Raw genomic sequence first — 24,735 nt, 5'->3', positions numbered from 1 at the left:
ATGTTTACCCAGCACTACAAGGATGTTGTCTTAAAAAGCCATCTGCAATTAATCATTTAAAAAAAAAATTAATTGAAAATGATTTGGTACATTTTTGTCATCTTACGTAAGAAGCATATTTTTTTCCACTCTGTTGACAAATGAAATAAATAAGCTGTGCAGGAGTTTTCTGTAATGCTGGAAAGTAAATGTACCTCTAATAGTTTATGATGGCTTGAAATCAGCCTTGGTAGAAAGCCTAAAAATTCCTGCTTCCTGTTGAAAGCACATTCAGCACACTGGGACACATTTGTCTGGATGTGATATGTAGGTCTACTTTTTTTATTTACACTAAATTTTCAGTGATTCCTGTTATTTCAAACCACATACACCCACACAGCTATGGTTACTTGGAATCTGTCTTGACTGGAATATATCAGGAGTAATTGGGTTGGTATGCCATCTTTTGTTGATAATTGGAAACTTTTGGATCTGACACAAGAAGCTAACAAATTCCCTGTACTTAGCCATATGTTTTAGAAGTTCTTGCAACAGCAATTTTCAGGTCATTTGTCTAGCTGGAATTCGAGAAGAAACATATGGCTACTGCTTATGTCCTGCCTTACTATTCTTAAGAGTATTATTTCATAAACAGAAAGAGCTCATTAACTGGTAAATTATTCATAGACCTAGCTGGAATTGAACCAGGTATGCAGAGGGACTCTTGAAAGTGTTGTGTTTTTTTTTGATAGCCTGTATTTGGAATTGTCTGGGCAGAGATATGTTTTTTCCCTAAGACAAATAAAACACTACAAAGCAGTTCATCTCATTTAAACCAAACTGTATGGCAGTTTCACATCAAATACTTTTAATATGTAAGAATAGGAAAAAAAATACTTGCTAATAAAGAAATCATGGATTTAGCTGTTACTTGTGTTCTGATGAGCTGTGTAAAGCTATCACTTATAGTCAAGTAATTAAAGTGCTCATATGCATTGCAAAGATGAGTATTTTTTTAATTTTAGTGGCTACATCTGCTTTAAGACTGTTCCAGGCTTCGGTTTCAGTGGTCCTTTGTGTAAATGTTAAAATATTCTCTGGTGCCATCTAATGGTAAAATTGTACATTTACTTTATACTGAGAATAAACAATGGTAACCCACCACATATATTATTTCACTGAGGTCTGTAAGGATCAGTGCTGTGACCTGAATATACATATAGTAAAAAGATGGTTTCTAAGACAAATTGCTTCCAGTCGAAACATTTCATTGTTAAATGAAACAGTACAGTAAATCCTTTACTCCTTCCTTAACTTCTAACTGAACTGATTTTTAAAAGGTTTGGATACCAGCCTGATCCAAAGCAACCAGACCTGAAATCAAATCTGCATTCTGAAAACCCATAATTTTGTAGAAGGCCAAACAAAAAACTCAATATTGCAGTTCAGTATTACATTATTGGGAACAGAAAATTCAGATAGAGATCCTAGGTTTGTGGCTTTTTTCTGTATTGCCACAACTCCACAATTTGTTGGTCCAGTCTGATTTCCAGGAAGCTGGAAGATGTCCATCTGAATGTGGGAGTTATAGTATGAACTTATGGCAGCAATGCCACTCATCTTGCACCATCTGCATAACCTCCGTATGCTTCAGAGCAGTTGTGCTATCTGCATAGTTGGTAGCTGCCCAGTGAACACGCTCTGCTGGGCAGACAGTATGCTGGAGGACGTGTGGAGGGAACCTCGTGCTTCTGCAGCAGTGGGGGAAGGTATGAGGCAGAGGAGGCTGCAAGGCAAAACAGATCCAGAACCTCTAGAGAGTCTTGGGAGTCACTCGGAGGAGGTCAGGTTCCCACAGATGCCTGACAGCCTGGAAGCAGGTTTCTTGACTTACCCCAAGTAACCCTTAGGAGAGATGGATCTGGTCATTCCTGTGTGAAGGCTGTGGGTAATTCTTTGTTTCCATTCTCTCATTAGGATTGGGTCTTCCCATGTATTTATTCCACTTGCTTACATTTAAATATGCTTTAGCAATTGGATGTGAGTGTGCTTACATCTTTACTGTAAGATGTCATTGTGCCTTGGAGTGACAATTTACACATGCTGTTCTTGGAGAGGGATGGGATGGAGAATTGGGGAAAAGAATGTAACCTCCTGCTCTAAATGAAATAAGTGTATGTGAATATTTTGCCAAAGTCTGCAGAGAAAAACTGTAATGGGACAATAAGATGTGATTCTCTATCCTTGTAAGAAGCTAGTGGAAGGGACAGCATAGCCAAAGGATGTTGCAAGAGAACTGCTTAAGTGAATTATTTCTCAATCGTCTGGAAAAGAATGTTCAGTATGTTTCGACTGATCAATTCTGCTATCACACATTTTCTGAATACCTGGTTAAGAAGGAATTAATAGAGTTGAGGCAAATAAACAACAATACCCTAGAGGCAAAAACAGTTTTATCCAAATAGCTGAAATATTAGGTTTGCTGCCAATTTGAGTCTCAGAAGGCTATTAAAATAATGCAATTGTCAGTTACTGTAGTTAGAAGTAACTGCACCCACTGCAACATGAGCTGCTGACTTCCGCTCTGTCTGGTTTTGAACAATAGATTTACAGATTTTTTTTTAATGTTGTGAATCATCTTTCGATTCTCTATCTTTGAGTCCTTTCTTCAAGAATAGCCTACACTTGCAAACAGACTATTTGCACAAATAGGAGTTGTGATATTACTTCTCTAGAAGTTTCATTGTGGACAAAGTTATACAGTCTTTTTTTTTTTTGCTGTGAAATAGTTGTATTTTGGGGTTGGAAGTGACTTGTTTTCCTCTGTGGCTAGTGATTCCATTTTGGGACAAACAAAATCCCAGTGTGTTCTCTCACAGGTATTATAGGTTGAGGGTCAGTATGTGTGGATAACAGGGATTAAACAGTTGCTATAGAACTGGCATTTTTTCCCTTTGCATAATCATGACTAGGGAAAATATGGGTCAAATTGTTTGCAGATGTAACCATTGTGGTTTCATTGACTTATGGGCAGATTTTAAAAGATTTTGTCCCAATAGGAGATATGTGCAAAGCGCTTCTGATGGTCTGGCCAATTTGTGGGTTCCCAGTCTCAGCTGAGAAACTGGCACTATGCTTTTGGAAATGTGGCTTTCAAAGGATTGTGCCACATTACAAAACCAGAGGTTTTGGCCCAGTTATGAAACTAACTGCCTGAACACAAATCCTTGATTATTTTTTAGGTCAATCCAATAATAAAATTGATTCCTTCCCTGAACTGCAGATAAAGGAGTCATTCTCTCTGGGTAATTGTGGATTGCTGTTGTCCTCAAAGGCACTGCTTACAGTCAGTGCTTAATATTGGCTTCCTCTTCAGCTGGGATCCTTCTATCTGAAAAAAAGCCCAAATAATGCCCCAAGTTAAAACTCTCTCTGTACACAGTCAACATCTTGAGCCTTCCTGCTTTTTGTAAGTGAATTTTGTTCCTGCTTTCGTGATCCTTCATAAATCTGCAGCTGACATTCCACTGTCAACTCATGTTTAAAAAGCTTGAAGCTGGTCCCAGATAATGATGTTGATCTCCCCAAGATGCTATTAAATTTGTTTCCCAACTGGGTATTGTAGCTCATATGTCCACCTGCGTTCTACGTATTAAGAATGAGAAAAGGTGAAGGAAGGAATTGTTCATTATAGGAGTTCAGAGGCTGAAGCATTTGGAGATAAACAGTGGCACCACTGCAGTGAATAGCAATAGTTCTGCTCATCCTGCAGTAGTTATTTTATCCCCATAGTGCAAACCTGTTGTGAACCAGCAGTGCTGTCTGTTGGTAGCTTCAGTTGTTTGAGGTTATGGAAAGCTCAACTCTGACTAGTACACATAATTTCCTGTCAGAAATGTCTTCTGAGTTTTTATGCCAGTTTTTTGCACCTTCTACTTATGGCTAACTTCTCCCAAGACAAGTTCAATTAGTTTTGAAAGTATGGCTTTGTTGAGGAGCCTGGTGTGTCTAGGTGAGTGTGGAAAGCTTTCTCTCCCTTTCTTAGTACTGCCTAGAGCACCCATTTTTCAGGGATGATGTGACATTTGTAGATGCCACTGTCCAATGTCATATCAGGTTTCTTAGAGCATAGTTTTTATGAAGATAGGTTAAGGAGAAGGCCTTACAGATCCCACCTATACATCTTACAGATGCACTTAGTATATCACAATGCCAGTTATTTGCATGCGGAAATGTTCACCTGAAATAATTTTCTAACAGGTGCCAGCAGTGTTCAGCCACAAATCCTTCTGACTTTGTTGGTGAGGCCTAGGAAGCCAGTCAAGTTGCTAGTTGTGCTTGCCTCTGTGGTATGCCTACAAAACCCTCCATGGGGACGTGGCAGAAAAGTTGCTTCTCTGCAACCATTAACTGGGATCTACTCAGATGGCTGACCTCCAACTTAGTAATTAACCTAGGAGCTTAGAAATGGCTGGAGAACCTGAGCTGGAGAGCAGAAGGGAAAATGTGGTTTTGCTACAGCCTCACCTTCCTAAGAACACTGGAAAGAGAAGAGAGGGGTTGTGTCCCAAGTTTGTGGTGATTTTGTTTTTATTGTATTAAACACTACTGTTAGATGGGAAATCCTTGACTTACAGCACTCTACCTTAAGTGTGCTCTGTGTGGCTGTTTGCAGAAGCCTCTAAAGGAGGCTGAGTACTTCCTTAGTCATAGTCTTAGTGCAGACTGCATGCTGAGCTCTCCTACTTGTATGAGTCATGAGCTACAGGAATACTAGAGGCTTAGCGAGTTTGTATGCTGGCACTGAACCTCAGGGACAGAAATGAATCAGTAGAGAAGCTCAACAAATGGGAGCAGGATGTGAAATGTAGTTGCAGCAAGGCCCTTCCTTTTCTTAGAAGCTTCTAACAAACTCAACCTTTACCTCATTACCTTTAGATATTTCATGCTTTTCTGTCCTGACCCTTGCCTTGGAAGGTCTCCTTTCCTACCAGGTTCTGCTTTCAGAGTAAATTACTACAGCAGTCTGAAAGACTTTTCAAACTCCCGAGTCTTCCTCTGAGCACTGCCTGTGTCACTACTGTGCCAGTAACTGCAAAAAGACACAACACTTTCTGGTGCTTGTTTCCTGTGTCTAATCTGTTCTCATCTCAGGGCAGGCAAGCCTTGTTTGACTACTTTCATAAGTGTGAGGTAGGGGAACAGCTTTGCAGAGAGCCTTCCTCAGAGCAAGAGCAGCACAGGAGCAGTATACAGTTTTCCAGGGATGGCTCTTTAGCCAAAGACTCATCATCCTTAGTCCCTGGAAGCATATCCTCTAAGGATCTCCTGAGGACAGATAACCAGTGAGCAAAATCCCTGAAGAACAAACACCTGACAAACTGGGGTCTGTGTCTCCTGTGGTGTCCCAGAGTGTTGGTGTGACATCCAGCTTGGGTGGGAGGTAAGTCCCTGCTAAGAGTGGTGTTGGTGAGAAAAGGCAAGAGCACTAAAGGAAAAGTCAGGGGATGCCTGGGATCACATGCTGGGCAGGTTATGCCTGAAATGTAACTCACCACCTTAAACATACCAAATGAGACTGTCCTTGGTGCCACTGTATCTCTGTTATAGGAGTCTTGACTCCTTCAGTGATGGCAGTTTTTAACCTTTTGGGAGCACTGGGCACACTGGTGTTAATCCTTTCTGCAAATGTCTGGTTTTTTTTTTTGTTCCTCAACCACCACTTTTTTGTACCCTTCAGCTTTAAACAATTAAAAGATCTGGGAACATGCAGACTTAAAAACATTAGTAGCTCCTTGTGTTTTCTTCTGTCTCTTCTGCCTTAATCTTATCAGCAAGATGCTTGGCTTATTAAATTTGAGAAAATATTTGCTCCCGATGAGCCTTATCAAATTCCTGCCTCTCGTATACAGCATAACTCTGCCCTCTTGTGCTCTTGTCCCTGGCCACAGCCATGATGCCCAACCATCTCGTAGCATTAGCTGCCAGGGGACAGCAGCTCACCCCAGCAGCGGTTGGCCCAGCACCCTCTGGGCTCCTCCTCGAGTTGCATTTCATGGCTCCTTGCAGAACGGTGCAATGCAAGAGTGACATGCTGTTTGCATCTTTCAGTAAATTTAGCTTTTTTTTAATATTTCTTAACATTTCCTGACAGATGTGTCCAGGAAATACCTGGTGTTTTGCAGGCAAAAACATATGCCCACCTGTCCTTTGTCACACTGTGCTGATTTCTCAAATCCAGCATGGGCAGAGCAGGCAACAATAATTTGCTATGCAGCTATTGTTCACCTGCATCCCCAAAGATAAAATCTATTTTTTGTGTGTTTGCTGAAGGAGTCTTCAGCTACCGAGTTAGCCATTTTTTCTAAATGCCAGAGAGCTTCAGTTGCTCTAACAGCCCTTGAAACCCTTTGGCATTTTGGGGCCGCTGGTTTGGACTTGCTGTCAGTATTAATGTTACTTGACTCCTAGATTTTTAAGCCTTGTGCAAAGCCACATTTGGCCAGGATGCTTCACAGTGTCCAAGGTTCGTAAACTCTTTTCTTCCCATTATCCTGCCCCCCCCCTCCAAAAGTTTACAATAATAAAGCCCAAAATGGGGGCGATATGCATACATGTACATGAACACAAGCTCCATGTCTTTGAAAGCAATTAGTGAGCTGGATTTCAGTCCAGCACCTGGGGTCAAAATAGCAAGGCTATTTTTAGCATTTTCTTTAAGCTAGAAACAAGTATTCAGGTTGGGAAGACATTAGTCGGGGAAAAACAGCCATGCAAAGATATGAAGATGAAGTAAGAAAATATTTACTTTGCTCAAGCTGTGGATGCATCCCTGGATGTATTTGTAAACAGAAAGTGAACAATTTCGAAGAGACCTCTGGATCTACTTTGAAGGGTATGTACATTTGTTAAGAAGCTTGAAGGAACAAGGGTTGAATACATGGGCTGTTAAATACAAGAGAAAGAGGAAGGGTAAAATATTCTTAATGTCAGTTAGTATGAAACTCATAAATGTCATCAGTCCTTGAAACTGGTGACAGGCTGGTTTTAGGTAGCAGTCTACTTCAAAGTATGACTTAGATGAGCTATTATTACTGTTTTAAGTTGTTTCAAGGTCTCTAGCGGTTGTATGAAATACTGGAAAGTGCTGAAGAGCCCCTTGCTGTACAGGGTTGTGGCTTACAGGCGTACACAGTGGCAAACTTAGAGCCCGTGCTTCATTATTGCACTTTTTCAGACTCTTCCTCTTATCCAGAAGGCAAATAATGATTTGTGAGGCTTGAGCCCCCAGGGGAAGGAGATGTGGATATGAAGCCTGTCTTCTGTTATTACTTGTCCTGTCTGTTTTTGGTGGCCCCAGCTACTGCTCGCCATGTGGAGTGGTGACTTAGAAATGGGAGCAGTTCTGTAAAAATGCTGGGCAGCGATGTATGACCTCAGGCTTTGATGTCAGCTGTGACAGGACTTGAGATATGATAGCTGGAAGCATGCAAGCTGGGACCAACCACTGAACACTAGGAAAAATATTTTTGCTTGATAAAGCTGTTGAGTGCTTGGTTTAAGTGATCCACAAAAGCAAAACCTTACTTTAGAAATCTTCATGAAGATGTCTGCGTTTTCTATGTAACTCAGATTGAGGGGACAGATTCCTCAAAATCTCATCGAGAGACTGTGCAGAAAGCTTAGAAAGAAAGGAGGGAAATGTGACTTGGGAAGTGTTCGTGGTGAGGCTGCAGTAGCCAACAACTAGTCCAAAGGGAGGGAGAGAAGATGGGAAGATGACAAACAGCTTTGAAAGGGAATGAGCAGCTTCTGGGTGCCAGACTGGGAGCTGCACACAGCAGCTGGTAGGGGCAGGGGGGGCACCAGTGGTGTTAGGCAGTGCCTTTGACTTCCTCATGGGCAGTCCTCCATGGCTTCACTCCCAGGGCAGCAGGGAGCGAGGTGGCACCTGACTTAAACCATTGCACCCCAGGGCTGCCTCTGAGCACGGTGCGGGCATGGGAGAATTCACCAGAGCTTTGCAGGCTGGTGCACCCAGGTGAATCGCTGTGGAAGGATCAATGGAGAGGAATATTCACCGCTGCTCCTGGGCTCTGTTACAGGCCATGCCTGGCTGCACATGTGGGCAATGCGGGCTGTTACCTTGAGGGTGGGTTGCCTGCTCTGCTTGTAACAGAGGCAAAGGGTTTTGACAGCACAGCATGCTCTTCTCTGCAGCTCAGCACTGCCTCCTGTGTGCTGGGGCCTTTGCTTATGGATATGGGGCTGGCAGCTCCTCTGTGAGTGGGGGCTGGCTTCAGCCCTCCCAGCAGCAGCAGTCACTGCTCCAATAAAGATCCCTTCCTCAGACTTCTTGGCTGCAGCCCTAAACCAAAGTTTTGCTGAGGAGTCCCAAGCCAGTTTTGTTATGGAGGATATTCCTCAGCAGAGGCACTGGTATCAGGCAGGGTGCCAACGCACGAGTCTTCTTTCAGAGACATGTTTGTGACACTTCTGTATACAGGACAAAAGTAAGGGTTAATGCTCTCACAGGCTAGGGGCAGAGAATTAACAGTATGTTCTATGTGCTAAATACTTCCTACTCCACTGTTGTTATTCTGGTTATTAATGGCTTGTAGGGCATCTAAGTGAAGTTCATTCAGAATATAAATGACTGAGGAAGGCAGAAGAAAACACAGATTTCCAAGTGGAGGTGACCTCTGTTGCTCTTTGAGCTCAGGCTCATTTTGGCTGGAGCAAAATGAAGAGAAGGCTTGCCTTGGAAAAAGGCGATGCAGCTGCCAGCCCCCGTAATTAGCCAAAAGGCCTGCGGAGTGTAGGGAGGGGGTCACAGCACATGGCTCCTGCCATGGAACTGCTCCACCTAGAGTAGTGCCCGCAGGAATTTAAAGCCCAGCCAAAGCCCAGATACTGCAGCTGATCCCATGGGAAGGCCAGACCCCTTCTGGGAATGAGATTGCTAAGGTACAGGATGTGCTGTGCAAGGGTTGGGCAACCTGCCCCGTTAGCATGATGTTATGGAGTCTTTGGAGCGGGAAATGCATAATCCTATGTGAATGCACAGAGCAGTCCTTACCAAGTGCCTCCAAGGATGCTTGCAGGTAATTATTCAGAGTAAACTACAACCTTGAAGATCATGGATTGCAAGTGAACTTCTGAAATGTACAATAATGGAATTATTTATAATTATTATATATTTATAACTTTGCTTAATATAATTGCAGAGAAAAGGGTTGCAGCAGGCAAGACTTCTCTGGCAACCACTGGGTCAGTGACATTATATTTCTATATATGTAAATTCCAGACCTATGTGCAAAATATTTTCTGCTGATAATTGAAATTTAGGATAAGCTTTTTATCAAGACTTAATTTCTTCACTTTTTTTTTTACTTTCTCATATCATCTAAGGAAGGTAATCAAGGAAACAAAGACAAAAGTTTGTCAGGCTTTTTACTACAAATATTTCTCCCTCCATGATATCTAAAAGGAAAACCACATTTACTTTTTTGCTAAAGCAACACATTCATTGATACAGGCTGGATTGGGAATGTAAAGAGCAAGTATATCACACAGGAGTCACACAAGAATAGACATGGGCTTGATATCAGAAGCTGTAGATTGAAAAAAAAACCTTTCCTTACTGGGAAGGAAATGGTAGGATTCCTTACTTATTCCTTTCCTCAATGGGTAGCAGCACAGCACTGTATTTGTATGCTCCCCAGCAAAACTGGATGCAGAAGCAGTTTCTGGCCCACGTTTTGTCCCCAAGCACAGTTTCTCTCTAGAAGTGAAAATCAAGCAAATGTGCAGGCAGCAGGGAAAGTATTTCAGCCTGCACTACTTGAGCTGTAGAGCTGTTGCTGCTTGACACTAGTTCTGTGGCTTTTTTTCTTTTTGTCTCCATCCCTGCAAACTGTTCAAGCAGCAGGGAAGTTTGATTTCTCAAAACAGTCTGACTTGTGGGATCTCTCAGTTCTTCATTAAGTGATGGAGTTACATGTAGTGGAAAACTCTGTGAGACTTCAACAATAATGATGTGTGCTCCTTAAGAGGCATTTCCCATCACTTTTGTATTGGATTTCAGAAGCATTTTAGGTAACTGAGCTATTTCTCATGGGTGCAATTGTGGGTACTTTATTTCCATGTACATGGATTTATTTCAAGTTTGTTTTTGTTGTGAATGACACAGCTGAGAAAAACTTAGGCAGGAGAAGATGCACAAGTAAGCATAATGGTCTAACCTAAGATCGTTCCTCTGCAGAATCTCACAGCTTTAGATTTTTTTTGTCAACATATATTAAACTGTACGGGCTATGGCATGGATTGGCATAGGTTTTGATAAGTCTTCATTCATTCCAAAACACTTTGTGAAGAACCTTCAGCATTTTTTCCTGGTCTTCACAACTTTGCTGTGATATCTGACAGGGATGCCAGATGGCCCAATGAGATAAACATCAAACAAGTAAAGTGTCCCAGCATCCAGCCCTTTGATGGTCTCAGTGGTGACAGCTCGCTGGAGATTGACATCATAGAAATACTTGCACAGCACTTTCTCTGACTTGTGCCGAGATTCAGGTCCAGAGCACCTGTCTGTGCTCCGCAGTTCCATCCACACTTGATCTTCTTCAATCCTTTTCTTGTACACGCAGTACTTGCTCTGCTCTTGTGTTCCTAGCCAGGCAATGGTGATGGAATTGCAGGTCCTCAGTTTGCTGAAAGACTTGATTTTTAAGCTTTCTGGAAGAAGTGGGAATAAGGGCTTGTTGAATTGAGAGGAGACCTGTACTTTCACAGAAGAGTTAGATTCCTCTGTGGACCTCAGCTGCACCAGGTACGTGTCCAGCAGCTTTCCCTTCAGTGACAAATATCTCAGTCCCAAAATGTTTTCTGATGCTACTGTTTTACCATTCTTTGTTATGTGAACCCGTACTTGACCACGACACAACTGAAAGGTAAATTGTACTTTCTTGTGCCTTGCTTGGTACTGCAGTGTGTGGAATTTCTGCTTTTTTCCATCCAGGACAACCTGAATCACCTTCCCATCTTTCAGCTCCATCACCTTAGGTTCAGGTTCTTCCAGAGTTCTTGCAAATGTCCCAGTGTAAGCAGCGCTGGCGTTCGTGAGGAGATTGACAACAAAAACATCAAAATAATACTGAGTGCTGGGACTGAGATTGGGCACAGTGTAAGTGTTCTTGGTACCCATGCATATCTGCCTGACTTCCCCACTGCTCACTCTGTTGATGATGCTCAGCTCACTGTTGGACAGTATCATCACCTGCTGTGGCTCAAGAAGGTATGGAGAGAGAGACAAGGCTAAGGTAGCTGGCAGTTTCATTCCAGAGGATCTGATTGCAGTCTCAGCAGCACACAAACTCTTATAATTGTGCTTTTCATTAACTAGAAGGCAGTACTGTATGTTTTCTCTATGTTGCAAGACAGAGGGACTGTGTTTCCAGGCCAGAGTCACTGTTGTATGGCCAATGCCAATCACATCTAAGCGTGGATCCAGTGGCAGTTCTGGATAGAGGTGCCCAGATGTTGTGTCCGTAGTTAAGTACACGGTGATGTGTGTATCACGCTCGGTGGATAAGAACTCCAGCATGTAGAGGGCAGAATGAGAAGACATGCCCATGTAAGTCTCTACAGAATTTCCCTTGTAGTTGAAAATGGTTGACACAAAGCTTGTAGCCTTCTGGGCTTTTGAGACATCGTCTGTATCATGGTCACCTGCAAGCAAAAAGCAGACGTGTAACTTTTGCTTTCATAGATGTCAAAGCACATTGCTTAGGTTTCCTTGTTTGTGTCCTACTTTCTACCTTCCTGAAAATAATTATAGCTAAAGATGCTGTTTGCTACTGGCAATTTATTAAAAGAAAATTTGAGTGGCTTTTATTTTAACAGTGCAGTCGTAGAACTGTTTTCAAAAAGACTATAAAACCACAGCTTGCACAATCTTGAACTTTATTGTGCCTGATGCACCTACAATTTTCTTCTTCCACTAGCTTTTTATTTAGGTATTTTTCTTCAAGGAGACTCATTTTCTGTGAAAGGAGTTTTGGTTTTGTGCCTCTGTCTCCTATGAAGAGGAAAAACATCACTTCTAAAAGAACAATATTTGAACTCCTCAGTTAGGTTTATCTGTCTGACAGTGGCAGCTTTTAGATCTTAGTTTTTTAAAAAAATCATTCCAGAAATCATGAAAAAAATGGAATTTCCTCATAGGCTAAAGTCAGGATAATGCCCACTGCCATGATAAGTACTCCTGGAAGATCAAATGGCTAAATCTTCTGCACATCACTGGGAGATAAACCAGACAATGACTGTTTCAGGTGGCCTAAGCCACAGAGAAACATCCAAGACAGCTCTTCCCTCTGGCTGGGCTGACTGGAAAGCCTGCCTCGATAATGCTGTATAGCAAGATTTCCTTAGGAAGAAGGTGGTTTTAAAAACACATGGAGATCCAGGGCTACAAGCAGTGTGTTTTGCAATGTCATAATGTTACTGCTATCAGCTTAGCTTTGTCACAGAAGGCAAGATTACAGAGGGAAGACAGGGAAAGAAGAAACAGTTCATGAAGCTGATCCATGTCTGTGGTACCAGAAACACCCACTGTGGTTCCCAAACATTACCCTGAGATTTTGATATTTATAGATGTAATCTCTAATTTACTTGAATTGATGGCAAAATCCCATGGACTGTGAATATCACCTATGGAGACATGGGCGTCCTCTCCATGGTAGAGTTTAGAGATGTTTAAGCTTGTGGCAAACTTTCTGTAACAACACTCCTTATGAAAATCTTAGGGTTTCTCTGTCTCTGCTCAGGCGGGCTGAAGGTCTTACCTTGTGCTACTTTTCCAAGGAAGCTCGCTGAAGCCTTGTGCACAAGTATGCTCCATTCGATGGGAACATCACAGGGGGTCACTGTTATTGAGAAAGGTGCCAGAGCTCTGCCCTCCTCCAGAACAAAGTAGTACCTGTAAACGTGGATTAGAAATAGAGCGAAAGCTTCAAGAAATTCAAGTCTACCATTAAGTGTCCCTTCTGATGTGGTCACTCCACTGTGGGTAGAGATGACTGCTCCCTTTTGAGGTGCATCAAAAACGATGCATCTCAGTTGCAGGATGTCTGAACCTTTCAGCTGTGGGAAGAACATACGCTATGATTTTTTCTAATTCACAAATCGTTGCTGGAAGTCTTGTCCACTTAGCACAGGCAGTATTTTTTTCCCCACTGAATTTTAGTATGCTTCAGGTGAACAGCATATCTCAGTACTTACCTGGTTATTTTGAATGATGAACGTGGTAAGCTGCCTTATAGATAACCACTCGTTGGCTAACTCTGGGGCAATTTGGTACACTTTCCCCCCAGATTTCCTGTCTGGAATTCTTTGAAAGCTCTGAGTTTGCTCATATCTGCTTGAATATCTAGGACTTCATCTGTGTAAGATGAAGATTAAATAGTTTTAGCCAGTCCTGGAGATTATCAGGCATCAATGGCAGGTTCAGACAGTTCTGTTCTAACTTGCTTTTGTGACAGAGGCTGCTGTGTGTTAATAGTAGCAAGGGGCCTCAGTCTACTCAGTAAATTTTTTATTCCTCCTTATTTACAGTAAAGCCCAGCCTCCTGTCTCACTCTTTTGTTTTTTTTTGTTGTTTCCGTAAACGTTGACAGTGTACAGCCACAAAAATGTTTGGACTTGGGTCACTCACTCTGCAGTTAAATGTAGGCAATTGTAATTTTGTTTGTTGGCGAGACAAGCCTATTCATTATGGATGGATTATGTCAGCCTAAAGGTCTGGCTTGCTTTCAGGATGTGGCTACTGGTCTGGAGTTAACTTTCACTGGAAACAGCTCCACATTCTCAAGTCTTTTAAGCCAAATCTTGTCATCTGATTTCCTTCTTGGATGACTTCGGGTCTCATAAGGTTCTTACTTGATCATGCTACACTGACTTTTTTGTTGTTTTTTTATTCCTAGTAGAAACCTTAATGTTATGTCACAATAGTACAGCATAATTCACTGTTCTGAGATTTAAATACCTATTTCCCTTCAAAAAGGAGAGCTTCCAGTTTTGCTCTTGTGAGCATCATCATGTTATGTAATGTGCCGTGTTCCAGTCTTTGCAGTGTGTATCAAGACCAAACCATCTGGCTCATCCTCTGCTCCATAACTGCTCTGCTCAGATGTACATCAAAATCCGTATGTGCTGGTCACTGTTCAAAGGATTCTGATTAAACCAATTGAAGTGTCTCTCTTCTTAAACAGGCAGATCAGTTAGCCTTTCCTGCCTAATATGCAGTGCCAGTTGTAATATTTAGATAGGGCACCAAATTTTGCAGCTATTTGGAGGAAGTGAGGAATCTGGAATTTCCACATAAAAAGCATATTTGATCTTAGCAATAGCTCCATTCATCTGAAACCTTTCTAGCATGCAGGATGTTGACAGAAGTTCTTCTAATAAGAAAAGTCTGTATACGCGTTCTACTGATTTTTGGGGTAGCTAGTTTGGTAAAATTGTCTTTTACAGCCAATGTAGGAAGGATGATGTGTCTGCAGTTCTGAAGCCAGGTTGTTTATGCGACAGCTGTTTGCTGTTGGAGCCCCCCAGTTCTGTACCACCACAGAAAGCTGCCTGCAGTGCGTATGTGAACCTGAACTTTGTCTTGGGGGTCTCCAGACTGGGCAAAATAACAAACATCAGAGGACACTTGAGCTGGACAGAAACGGAGCATGGTGTGTCTCAGGAAATTCAGTGGATACTGATGGAGCTCTGCAGACTTTTGACTTGTGCTGGTAGTGTGCAGCTACTGGTGTCATGGGAAAGGGGAAGTACCTGAGAACAGGAGTACCTGACTTGCTCTTACCTTTTAGGGATATCCTTCAGCAGGTGAATTGTGGTTTCCTTACCATCGGCAAGAATTAGAGAGTGGTAGAAGTTGAAGAGGTTGCTCTTGAAGCTCTGTTGCGAACTGCTGGTGGGTGCTTTAATGGAATGACACAAGCAAGCAGCCATGAGAAGATGGAGAGGCAGATAAAACCAGCACCAAGACATCTTCAGTACTGCAAAGTGAAATGACAAAAGTGAATGTAAACTGCTGTCTTGAGGGAGAAAATCAGTGACCTTCTCTTTTTGTTCCATTAGTGATATTGATCATAATCACAGCAAGCCAGGCATTCAAACAGCCAGTTTCCACTTTGCTGAATTGCTTTTAATTCGCAGAGAAATATTTTTCTCAGATCTCATTGCAAAGATTTAATGGCAGAAGCTGCTGTCAAGTCCTTAATTATAGGATTACATACATATATCTACATTGACTATGTGTATCACAAATGCAATATCATGCCAAAAAAAAAAAAAAACAACTTCATTGCTGATTGAATGAATGGAGAATTACATTAAAATTTTTCCTGGTTTATAATATTCATTTACTAAATTCAAAGCCAGGTTATTTGTAATGGAACTTATTTTGAAACTCACAGGCGACCACTATCCCAAACATGTTTTCTGTCAGAGGTCATTTAATTTTTTTCATACAGACTGCACATCTCTCATGACTATAGGTATATGTAAGGAAGATCAAAATAAGTTATTCAGAGTTGGGTGAAATCTTGTTTGATGGAAAGTGGCAGATCCTGAATAAGTAGCCCTACATTGATTCTAAATTTTTTTAAGTTGTGTGCATCTAATTTGGAAGGTAACTTTCTTGCTGTTTGGGTAGCTGCATAAATCATTCTGAGACTGTGAATTACACATCTTTCATACCTGCATCACTTCCAGACCATTGCAGCATTTGCTATTCACTGGAAATGTAACAGCTCTATAGTATTCACCCTTACTGGGTTTCAGAAATCATATATGCCCACCCCCTTTTGTCAAAAGGCTTTGTTATCAGCTTCTCAAATCTATGAAAGAAAAACACACTGCTCAAACACTTCCAGAGCTCACCTATGAAAATGCCTATGTTATTTGAACTGTTCTTTGTACATTGTACAGAACTACACAGGAGGCTCCAGTTCAGACAAAATTTTGACAGTACACTGTTATGTGAGATTGTTGATTATCCTTGCAACCTTTTCTCTCTGCCACATCCGGCTTTGGAAAGGGGAAAATACAGAAGTGGGGAAGGCTTTAAAGAGAAGGGAATAGACCTTTAAAAACAGGTGACAGCTGTAGCTCAGGGATTTGGAAAGCAGAGGGAGCTCTGTGAGCAATATCCCTTTATGGGAAGAGTAGTTTGTATCTTACAAGCAGCAAGAAGGAGTAAAGATCCTGCTTGAATCTGATTATCAGTCAATGATGAAGAGAACATAAAAGACAAAGGTTCAATACTTTGTAATTTTTACTTGTTTCTGAGATCAGCCATTTCCTCTCAGTGTCTGCAAAGGTGCTTTTGACTTCAGCACTCAGCCTACAACTCAGCAGAGCTGCTGATCATTATGATTCACCTAAATGAGTCTATAAAAGAGCCGGTTCTGTTATAAATCCATTCAAGAGCTGCACATTTAAATGTAGTACTGAATACACTCTAGACTTCCATGTACAAGACTTTTCGTCACTGATTCCCAAATTCCCAAAGTGATGTATATCTTCAGAATCACTGAGATAATTAAAATTATCACTCCCAGATCATCTGAATGTCCTACTTAACATCCTAACAATTAGAATATTCCTTTTCTCTTTCAAAAGGTCTGTGATAATCTTAGCACCTGGCTGAATGTAAGATTAAATAACAATCCAAACAAGTCAAAAGAATGGTTGAGAAGATATCAGTTTTAATGTTTTTTTTAACAGTTTTCCTTATGAATAGTTTTTCTTATGAATCTGAGTTCTCTGCCACTTTGTTATTCTTGTAGTCAAAATATAGCTTACACATCAAAAATATAACTCCAAATATTTTGCTTTACCTTTGACAGTGGAATATGCAATCCGTGTTTCTTGCATTTAAAAAAGGATTTTTTAAAAAAAAGTCTATCTGCTGCTTGAATGTCAGGATCTCGCCAACCACACTGACACCACAGCAGCTCAGCTTTTCTTGTCCAGGGAAAACAAACAAACCAGGCGACCGACCAACCTATAATCAGCTTATCCCAAAGACAGCATCGTCCTGAAGGCTGATTTCAGTCAGTTACACAAACAGTGTACTTCTAGACTCCTGAAATATGTTACACAAAAAACGCTCTGCTTACCTTTTGTGTTTCTGGCCAGATGATCCCCAGACCACTTGCTTTCTTTGCTGAAAAAGCATACAATAAAACAACATAGACTTCTCAGATCTCTGTAGACAGATGAAAACCACAACTGTGCAACCAGTTCAACAGGACAGAACTGATTTTTCCATATGGCTCCTGAACAGTCATTGTAACTAAAATGCTTGCAGTCTTTCAGGAAAAGAAAAAGATAAAGATTTGGGATATTTTGTTAGGTTGGGGCTTTTCAAAGCTAATTTTAAACTTGCAGAATTTTGAAATCTTCCAACTCCTGCCTGCTGCTCTTTCAGGTCCGGAGCTCCTTCGGGAGGGCTGCGCGACGCCCGCGTGTGCTGCCTCCGGACAGCGGGGCTTGATTCCTGCACAGGGTGTCCGCGAGCCAGCTAACAGCCTAATCCCAGCCCTGGCTGGCCAGGGAGCAGATCTTTGACAGAAGCGCACAGAGGAGGAGGGGGTGAGACAGAGAGCGGTTAACCCTTGTTAGCCCACACTAGTAGCCAGCAAGGGGCACACCGGTTGCTTCCAGAAAATGTCTTGCATTAGGAGCTCGATGGAGCAAGTTCACGGAGCGTGCAAGCGCCTTGCCCACAGCGCTGCAGCAGTGTCAGGCTTTCTCCAGTGTGCTTTCAGTTATGCTGGTTGTGGCCCAACAGGTGCCGGCTGGCTCACAGAAGGGAAGGGAGAAGAGCTGTGAGGGAGGGAACGCTCTGCATTTTTTGTGCACGCAGGAATCAGCAATCCTTTGAAGACTGTCGGGAATCTACAGCATTGGAGCCGTGGAGATTTCTGGCAGAGGATTTGTAGGGAAGAAACTCCAAAAGTGCTTGGGCTGTATTGTGGCTGGGGGAGCAAGCAGGGAAAAGGTGCATGGGAAACTGCCTACAACCAGTACAAACGCTTCCTTCTGTGATCGGGGCTGCAGAGCAGTTGCAGAAAAGCTGTGGTCCTGAAAAGACCTGCTCCTGCTGAGCGAGAGCAGGGTACAGCCGGGACGCGTGTGCTGCTGGTTTCTTCTTGGCCTCTTGGCCTGAGATGTCGGGATGGGAGCCCTGGGCTCATCTGTGTGAGGACATCTACTTTGCTTCTTCAGGTCTGCTTGGAAGGGCAAGCCCCAGAAAGCTGCATCGGCTTCTGGGCAGGCACTTTGCGGGGCTCAAAGGCAGAGGATGGTCTGGAGGCTAGGCCTCTTATTTATTTTAAAATAAATTCAGTGTTTGAAGAGAGTGACTTGCAGTAACCCTTTACCGTTGTCCCCCTGGACTTGGAGTTGTGTTATTTAAACCTTCCCAAGACTAAAAGCTTGCTAAGAAGAAGGGCAGGTGAGTGAGAAGTAGGAGGAGGTTTCCACAGATTTTACATAACCTAGCCCTAAGATTTTCTCATCAACAGATACAATGGAGAGAAACATTTACAGTGTGTTTACTCTTACTGCAGAAGATGATAGGAAAAATTAAGATGTTGTTTATCAATGCTTTCCTAAAAATTAGTTGCACAAAGGATTTTCTGAGCAACTGGGCTTTTACCAAGGGGACAGCACGTGGGAGCCTTGATACAGACACTGTATGATCAGAGATTTGGCACCATGGAGCTAGTGAGGGATCTTGCAAGATATTTGCTGGACAGCTAGAAAAAGCAGGACTAAAAGATGTCCATGTAACAGACATCAGGAAATGTCCATTTGGAACTAATGAAACCGTATGAACTAATGAAAATATAAGCACCTAGTCAGAAGCAAACCATTCTCCTAATGAAGGAGAAGCATGAGAAAAAGGTGCTGCAAATTCAGTAAGTTCCTGGACCAGGCATGGAAGAGGGAAATGTAGGTTGGTTGAGGTGCATCAAAAGAATGTGCAATGAAAAAAGGGCACAAAAGAAAGGGTATCAGCCATAAGTGCAGGGACTGTGGCATGTTGTTGCTGAGGTTTGGAGGGACTCCTGAGTTGCAGTGAGCAGAGGTGAGCTCACTGTCTCACCCCCCAGAACCTCCCCACTGCCCTCAAGGCAAGCTGTTCCCCAGGGCACAGTTCAGCTTCCAGGGCAAGTAATGGGCATCTGAAAACCGTCCATATTTTTAGCTAAATGCTTGAAGGAGCACTCCGTCTCCTGCTGAATAATATCAACAGGGATATCAGGTGGAAGAGGTTGACAGGTGTCTTTACTATAGAAGTAGTCCAATTCCTTCCTCTGTGATTTTGCGCGTACTTTCTGTGTGTGTGTGCTTACATGCTTTGCTGGATGTACATTGGTAGATTTAGAGGTTCACTGAAATAGTCTCAAAGAAAAACTACATATTCTCTACTGAGAAAGTAAGAGCTAAATTTATGGCTCACAGAGCTTGACTGAACTCAGTGGAGTTACAACAGGGATAAATCAAACCCTTGATTTGACATAAAATTGATACGACAGACTTCTCAATTAAAAAAAAAATGGTAGTCTATAACGAGCAGGCCCTGCTGTGCCTCAGAGCTGAATCAGTGACTTCAGGAGGGCTATTCAAGGGATCCTGCTCTTGTTCCAACCCCGCTGGCCATCAACACCTCTCAAATGCAAGTGGTGGCCACCTTTGACATCAGAGACTTGCCTTACACTCTGTTATGTAGCAGCTCTGCTAACAGATCGGTAACACTAAAAACAAAGGAACTCAGATGAAACCAGAGCAAGAAGTCAGACCATCAGGGAGCTAGCCTGAAGCTCTCAAAGACACTTCAGGTGTGTATTTCCAGCAATCGTAGTCCTGGTTTCTGTATTCTGGTAAAGGATCCCACAAGCCAGAGGAGTGTTCTGCACTCCCTCACAGCTGTCCCACAGCACGCCCTGCCCGCAGCATTCGGTTGCTCTTTCAGGGGATGCTCTGCTAAAGGATGCTCGGGGCGATGCTCAGAGCCTGCAGGAGGGACAGCCTGCCCAGCACGCCTCCGGTAACCGATAGCGCCTTCCTATTTGGCAGGTGGGTGCAAAAACTGACCATGAGCATTTCTGACGAGGAAGTTCCTCATGCTGGCAACCTACCTTTGAGATGGTCAGGCTGCCTTCTTCAGGAGGTGGCATCGGCATGAAGGGCCAGGAGAGATCTAGTCCCCACCATCGGTACCATGCACCGCGGAGCAGTGACAGTGGTGTTCCCATCCACAGCCCGTCTGGATCATGGCCTGGCTGTAGCCCAGGCAGTTGCCCACCCAGACAACTTCCCTATGCCCCCAGGCCTGCTGAGGGAGCTCTGTTTCGTGAAACTCTGTAAGCACATTAAAAATGCATGGGGAAATAGAAATCTAATCTTTCCGTTACAAGGCAAGTAATATTCCCCCCTTCTGTCTTTCACACGTGTGCACACATATATTCTATGAACAACTAAGTCAAAATTAGTCTTCGGCTTACCGCTACATATCTGTCTATAAAATATCTTTTTAACTAATGAGGATTTACAACCTGTGTTCATAGTAGTGAGTGGAAGTAGCTGTGGCTGTCTGACGTTTTTGAACATGTTCCGTATCTGATCCGTTGGCATGATTATAGCATCCTAATGTATTTTGCGTTTTCCACGGCTGTAAGTTACAATCCATTCCTCTTGGCAGAAGACTCTAGCTTCTAACTTGTCCTACTGGCTATGGAAGGGGGGTGCAAATTTCTGTAAAAATCCCCTCCCAAGTGGAGGGATTGTCAGAATCACTGCTTGACAGCTACCAGAGCTAATAGGTCCTTGAGAAGTTAACATACTGATGGTTAGTATTACTGCTCAAAAAATATCTTCTTAGACAGCTTTGGCTCCAAAATCACACTTCCCTTTGAAACTGTGAAAAACAAGCCTAAGCAAAAGTCTGGAGCTTAAAGCCCACCGAGTGTACAGTCGTGGGGCAGCTGCTGATATTTCTTCCAGGTTTTGTTAAGCTCTGGCAATGCACAAACATTCAAAGGCCTGTCTGATAAGAAAAGCTCTGGTCTGTTCCTATTCAGCGGCATTAATAAGCAGGAGAGACAGGGAATTGCTCTGAAGTGAAAAGCAGACTTGGAATTTTCCTGCAGCAGGAAATAAAGGAATAGGTTGTTTCGGAAGCTAGTGGGTTGTCCCAGCATCGCATATTGGCTTTGTAGGATAAAAAGCCAGTGGCCTGCTGTATTTTGGACCCATACCCTCTTTGGTATGTCTCTGTTAAGAAGTTCTCCAGAGGATTATATAGTGGTAATTGCTATAAATACTGAAATTGCAGATGAAGTTTTTTGCTTAGATGTCCCTTGCCAGGGAATAAGATGCTGCTGCCTTTATACTTGAAAATGATCTTTTTTTCTGATACTATTGAAACAAAAGATAGCCTTGAAGGGTCTTTTAGTAAGCAGCCATCTAAAAAATATGGAAATCCGATTATCCCTCACTATATTCTTATTCCATATTTTTAAGAGTAGTAGTAGTTAGTTAGAGGAATCCAGAGACCAATAGTACAGGTGATATAGGGGAGATTTCCTATGCAAAGCTCTGATTTTCCAGGATGTAAGAGATTGCTTCTGAGGGTACTATATAAAATTTATTGGGAAAATTCCCTATTTTTGTGGCAGAATTTGTTCCTCCACAAGAGTAAATTCAGTGCAATGTAGGAATCTTCAAGTCCCAGCCAGGATGCAGTATTACACTAACAGCTTCTTTATGAATTAAAGAGGAAAACATATTGAAGGTCCTGAGCTGCTACTTTCATTTCCTTTTCCTTTTACCATACCCCCAGGCTTTCAGGATTTTAGGTTAAGCCTTGTTAAAAATGCCTTAGAAAGCACCTACAAAATTCCCTTCAAAGCAGTGAATCAGTTGGGGCAGGTAAGGACTAATAACGTGAGGGTTTCAGTTCAGCTGGAAGCTGCTGAAGATTTCAATTGCCAAAGTCACAGAAAGGAAAGAAGTGGCATTGTCCGTAATCAGTGCGCCATTTTAATAGGATAATTCCCATATTTTGTTTTTAGCTACAGTCTTGCTTGTTTTACATGCCAAAGGATTAAACACATATGAATAGGACTAATCCACCCTTGTGAACAAGGAACATCCAAGTGTTTTCTGTGGCAGAGGTTCTCAAGTGCTGGTTTAATTCCTCCTAATGACAAGTTGGAGAGCAGCAGGGAATGTTGAGCAGCCAGGCTCTTGCTCTTCAATCAAGCACAGGCCTCCCAAATTTCACTTGTCTGGAGGGAGAATCTCTGATCCTGCGGTACTCCACAAGGTTTTTACAAACACCTTCGATCTGGCCAAGAGGCCTTTCACCTTGGGGGTGCTGGTTTCACTTAGACCATTTCACTTCCCTCTTGGGCCCCAGGGAGAGCTCCCTCCTTCACATCTCCACGGGAATTTACAAGCAACTGAAATTTCCACCTGAAGCACAGAACAGTTTTTCAGAAGGATGTGATTACTGGTCTGTGCTCTGTGTGTCCCCAGGGGCTGCAGCGGCTTGCTCCCAGGAGCATTAAGCTACAAAGTGCATGTTACAGTGTTGTCAGGAAAGCGGACTGCATTAATTTTCCTTACAGACATCTTCTGTGGTGGCTGGCTGAGCAGGAGTTAACTGCTGTCCTCTTTTCTGCCTTTGCTGGCTGGAGTCAGTGGCATCCCATCTGGTCCAGGCTGTCCTCAGCCCTTCCCGGCCGTCTCTGGGGAAGGCACTACAATACCCAGGAATTTTAACAATCCTAAACAGATTGGGGGCCACATATGGAGCAAAATGATTAGATTATAAGAAATCCAATCACATTTGCTGCCCCGGCCTTATATTTGTAAGCATTCGGGATCAGGCTTTCTGCTCAATTACGAATATTTTACATGCAGCAGAGATAATGTTATTATGTTCATCTCTCCATTTTGTCCCCACAGGAATAGTATCCATTTTAATGTTTGATTGTAGGAATTTAATGAATAAGTTAACATTACATCTAATAAAATCTGCCACTTTTGTCATAAATTGTCATAGCGACCTACTGTTCATGACAGTCATATTTACATTATACAGAAGAAGGAATACAAAACTTACTCATACATATGTATCCAGAAGGGGAAAAATAATCTCTGTGCCTTGTTAACTCTGCCTTGTTTATTCTAATGTGTGTGTGTGTGTTTTTTTTCCTGTGCAGTTAAAAAGAGTTCATTTTTGTGAAATATTTTTTTAGCAAAAAATCTTCATTGAGCAAATCCCTCCAAATGTGAAGCATAAGTATAAAAAATGAATAGAAAATCATGGAGCTCATCCTCCAGCCATTTCATCCTTCATCTCTTGCTATCACCCTCCCTTGTGACACATAACAGCCCTTACTGTGACTTAGCTTGCTGCAGCAGCCACGAAATCCTGTCTCCTCTTCTAGCATCCCTGCCCCAGCACAGAGCAGCAAGCAGGAATTTGGAGTTCTTGTGCAGGAATGTCTTTGGCTTTTAGTAGGCTTTGTGGACATTTGTCTGGTGTTGAGTGAAGTCCCCAGAGATGGCAGAAGAGAATGGAGGTAGACTGGGCATGGAAAGCCACATTTGTACCCATGTGAGTGCCCTCCAGACCAGCCTATTGACTGTCTCTGCACTCCTCTGCTGTGGGCTCCTTCACAGCTCCAGCCCCTCGAGCATCGTGCCTCCTCAGCCTGTCCTTCAGCCCAGCAGTCTCCTCCACCCCTCTGATCGCCTGCTGTCCCTCTCTGATCTTTACGTGGGATCGATAAATGCGCACACCAGGCAGGAATGCAGGTCCTTGCAAAGTTGCAGAGGGTCTTGTAAAGCCAACACAGCTTTTTGTCCAGAGACAAGCCTAAAAGGCCACAAACTAGCAGAAGGGCTCCGCAGGGAATTCTCTTAGTGGAAATGCAGAGCTGGCGGAGCTGGCTCTCTTCGTTTTCCTTCCCACAGGCCAGAAGTTTTGCCTGGGGTGAATTTTCCACTTAGAAAAGTTGATTATAAAAATTGTCTTGCTAATTCTTCTCCTGACATCTTGGGTAAGATGTTAAGTCCTCAACAGCCCCTGAAGGAAGCGGTCTGCCAGGCTGCTGAAAGCAGGGATTCCTGTACTAGGGCTGCCTAATAACCACGGAGTGCTTTATCTTGTCTCTGGCACTGGTCTGCAGCAGGAGTCCTAGCTCTTTGCTGTAGCACGGTAGCACACCTAAGACCAGTGATTAAGAGCAGTGGCTGGAGCCAGCTAATGCTTCAGAGTCTCCAGGAAAGTTGCACTGTTGATTTTTTTTTTTAAACATGACTGCTCTAAATTTACAAGCTATTTTATGGACTCATTAATTTTTCACAGGGGAAAGATAAATGAGTGGCTGGAGAGGAGCTCAGAATACGGGCTATTTACGCTTAATTTATAAATTATGAACTTGAAAGCTGACACTTTATGGTGCTTGGTATCATTTCATAATGAAATGGAATGAATCACTCTGCTTCTATGCGGGCTCTGGTGTAACATCCACATCTACACCGCCAGGCAGTTTCTGACAGCAGCGACTGAGCACTGCTCAGCCCGTGGCTGGCAGAGGGGTTTCCTTTGCAATCATCTCAGCTCATTTTCCTTGCACTTCCTCCCACTTTCCTCTG

At 42.8% G+C, this 24,735-nt stretch overlaps 1 protein-coding gene and 1 long non-coding RNA gene across 2 annotated transcripts in view; one reads left to right on the top strand and one right to left on the bottom strand.

Annotated features, from left to right (window-relative positions):
* Nucleotides 1-24,735, top strand: part of LOC308197681 — a 45,536-nt gene that overhangs the window by 14,625 nt on the left and 6,176 nt on the right. The window lies entirely within an intron of this gene.
* Nucleotides 9,419-18,178, bottom strand: LOC308197211 (protein NDNF-like). The gene is made up of 4 exons (XM_080597302.1): nt 17,175-18,178; nt 14,852-15,047; nt 12,828-12,961; nt 9,419-11,712 (listed from the first exon to the last, which is right to left on the bottom strand). The coding sequence occupies exons 2-4, from the start codon at nt 15,037-15,039 to the stop codon at nt 10,361-10,363; spliced, it is 1,674 nt and encodes a 557-aa protein (XP_080453428.1). The 5' UTR covers nt 15,040-15,047; nt 17,175-18,178; the 3' UTR covers nt 9,419-10,360.

Source organism: Anser brachyrhynchus (assembly GCF_964034855.1).
Source record: "Anser brachyrhynchus genome assembly, chromosome: 6".
In the NCBI taxonomy this organism is placed as follows: domain Eukaryota; kingdom Metazoa; phylum Chordata; class Aves; order Anseriformes; family Anatidae; genus Anser; species Anser brachyrhynchus.
Note: the sequence above shows the minus strand (reverse complement) of the source record. Positions and strands in the feature narration are given on the sequence as shown.

Excerpts from the sequence above, each read along its gene's own strand:
- LOC308197211 (XM_080597302.1), bottom strand. The coding sequence starts at position 15,039 with ATGTCTTGGTGCTGGTTTTATCTGCCTCTCCATCTTCTCATGGCTGCT. Across the intron at positions 12,962-14,851 it reads CTGAAGGATATCCCTAAAAG|GTACTACTTTGTTCTGGAGG; the intron begins GTAAGAGCAAGT and ends CCACGTTTACAG. Across the intron at positions 11,713-12,827 it reads CCTTGGAAAAGTAGCACAAG|GTGACCATGATACAGACGAT; the intron begins GTAAGACCTTCA and ends TTTTGCTTGCAG.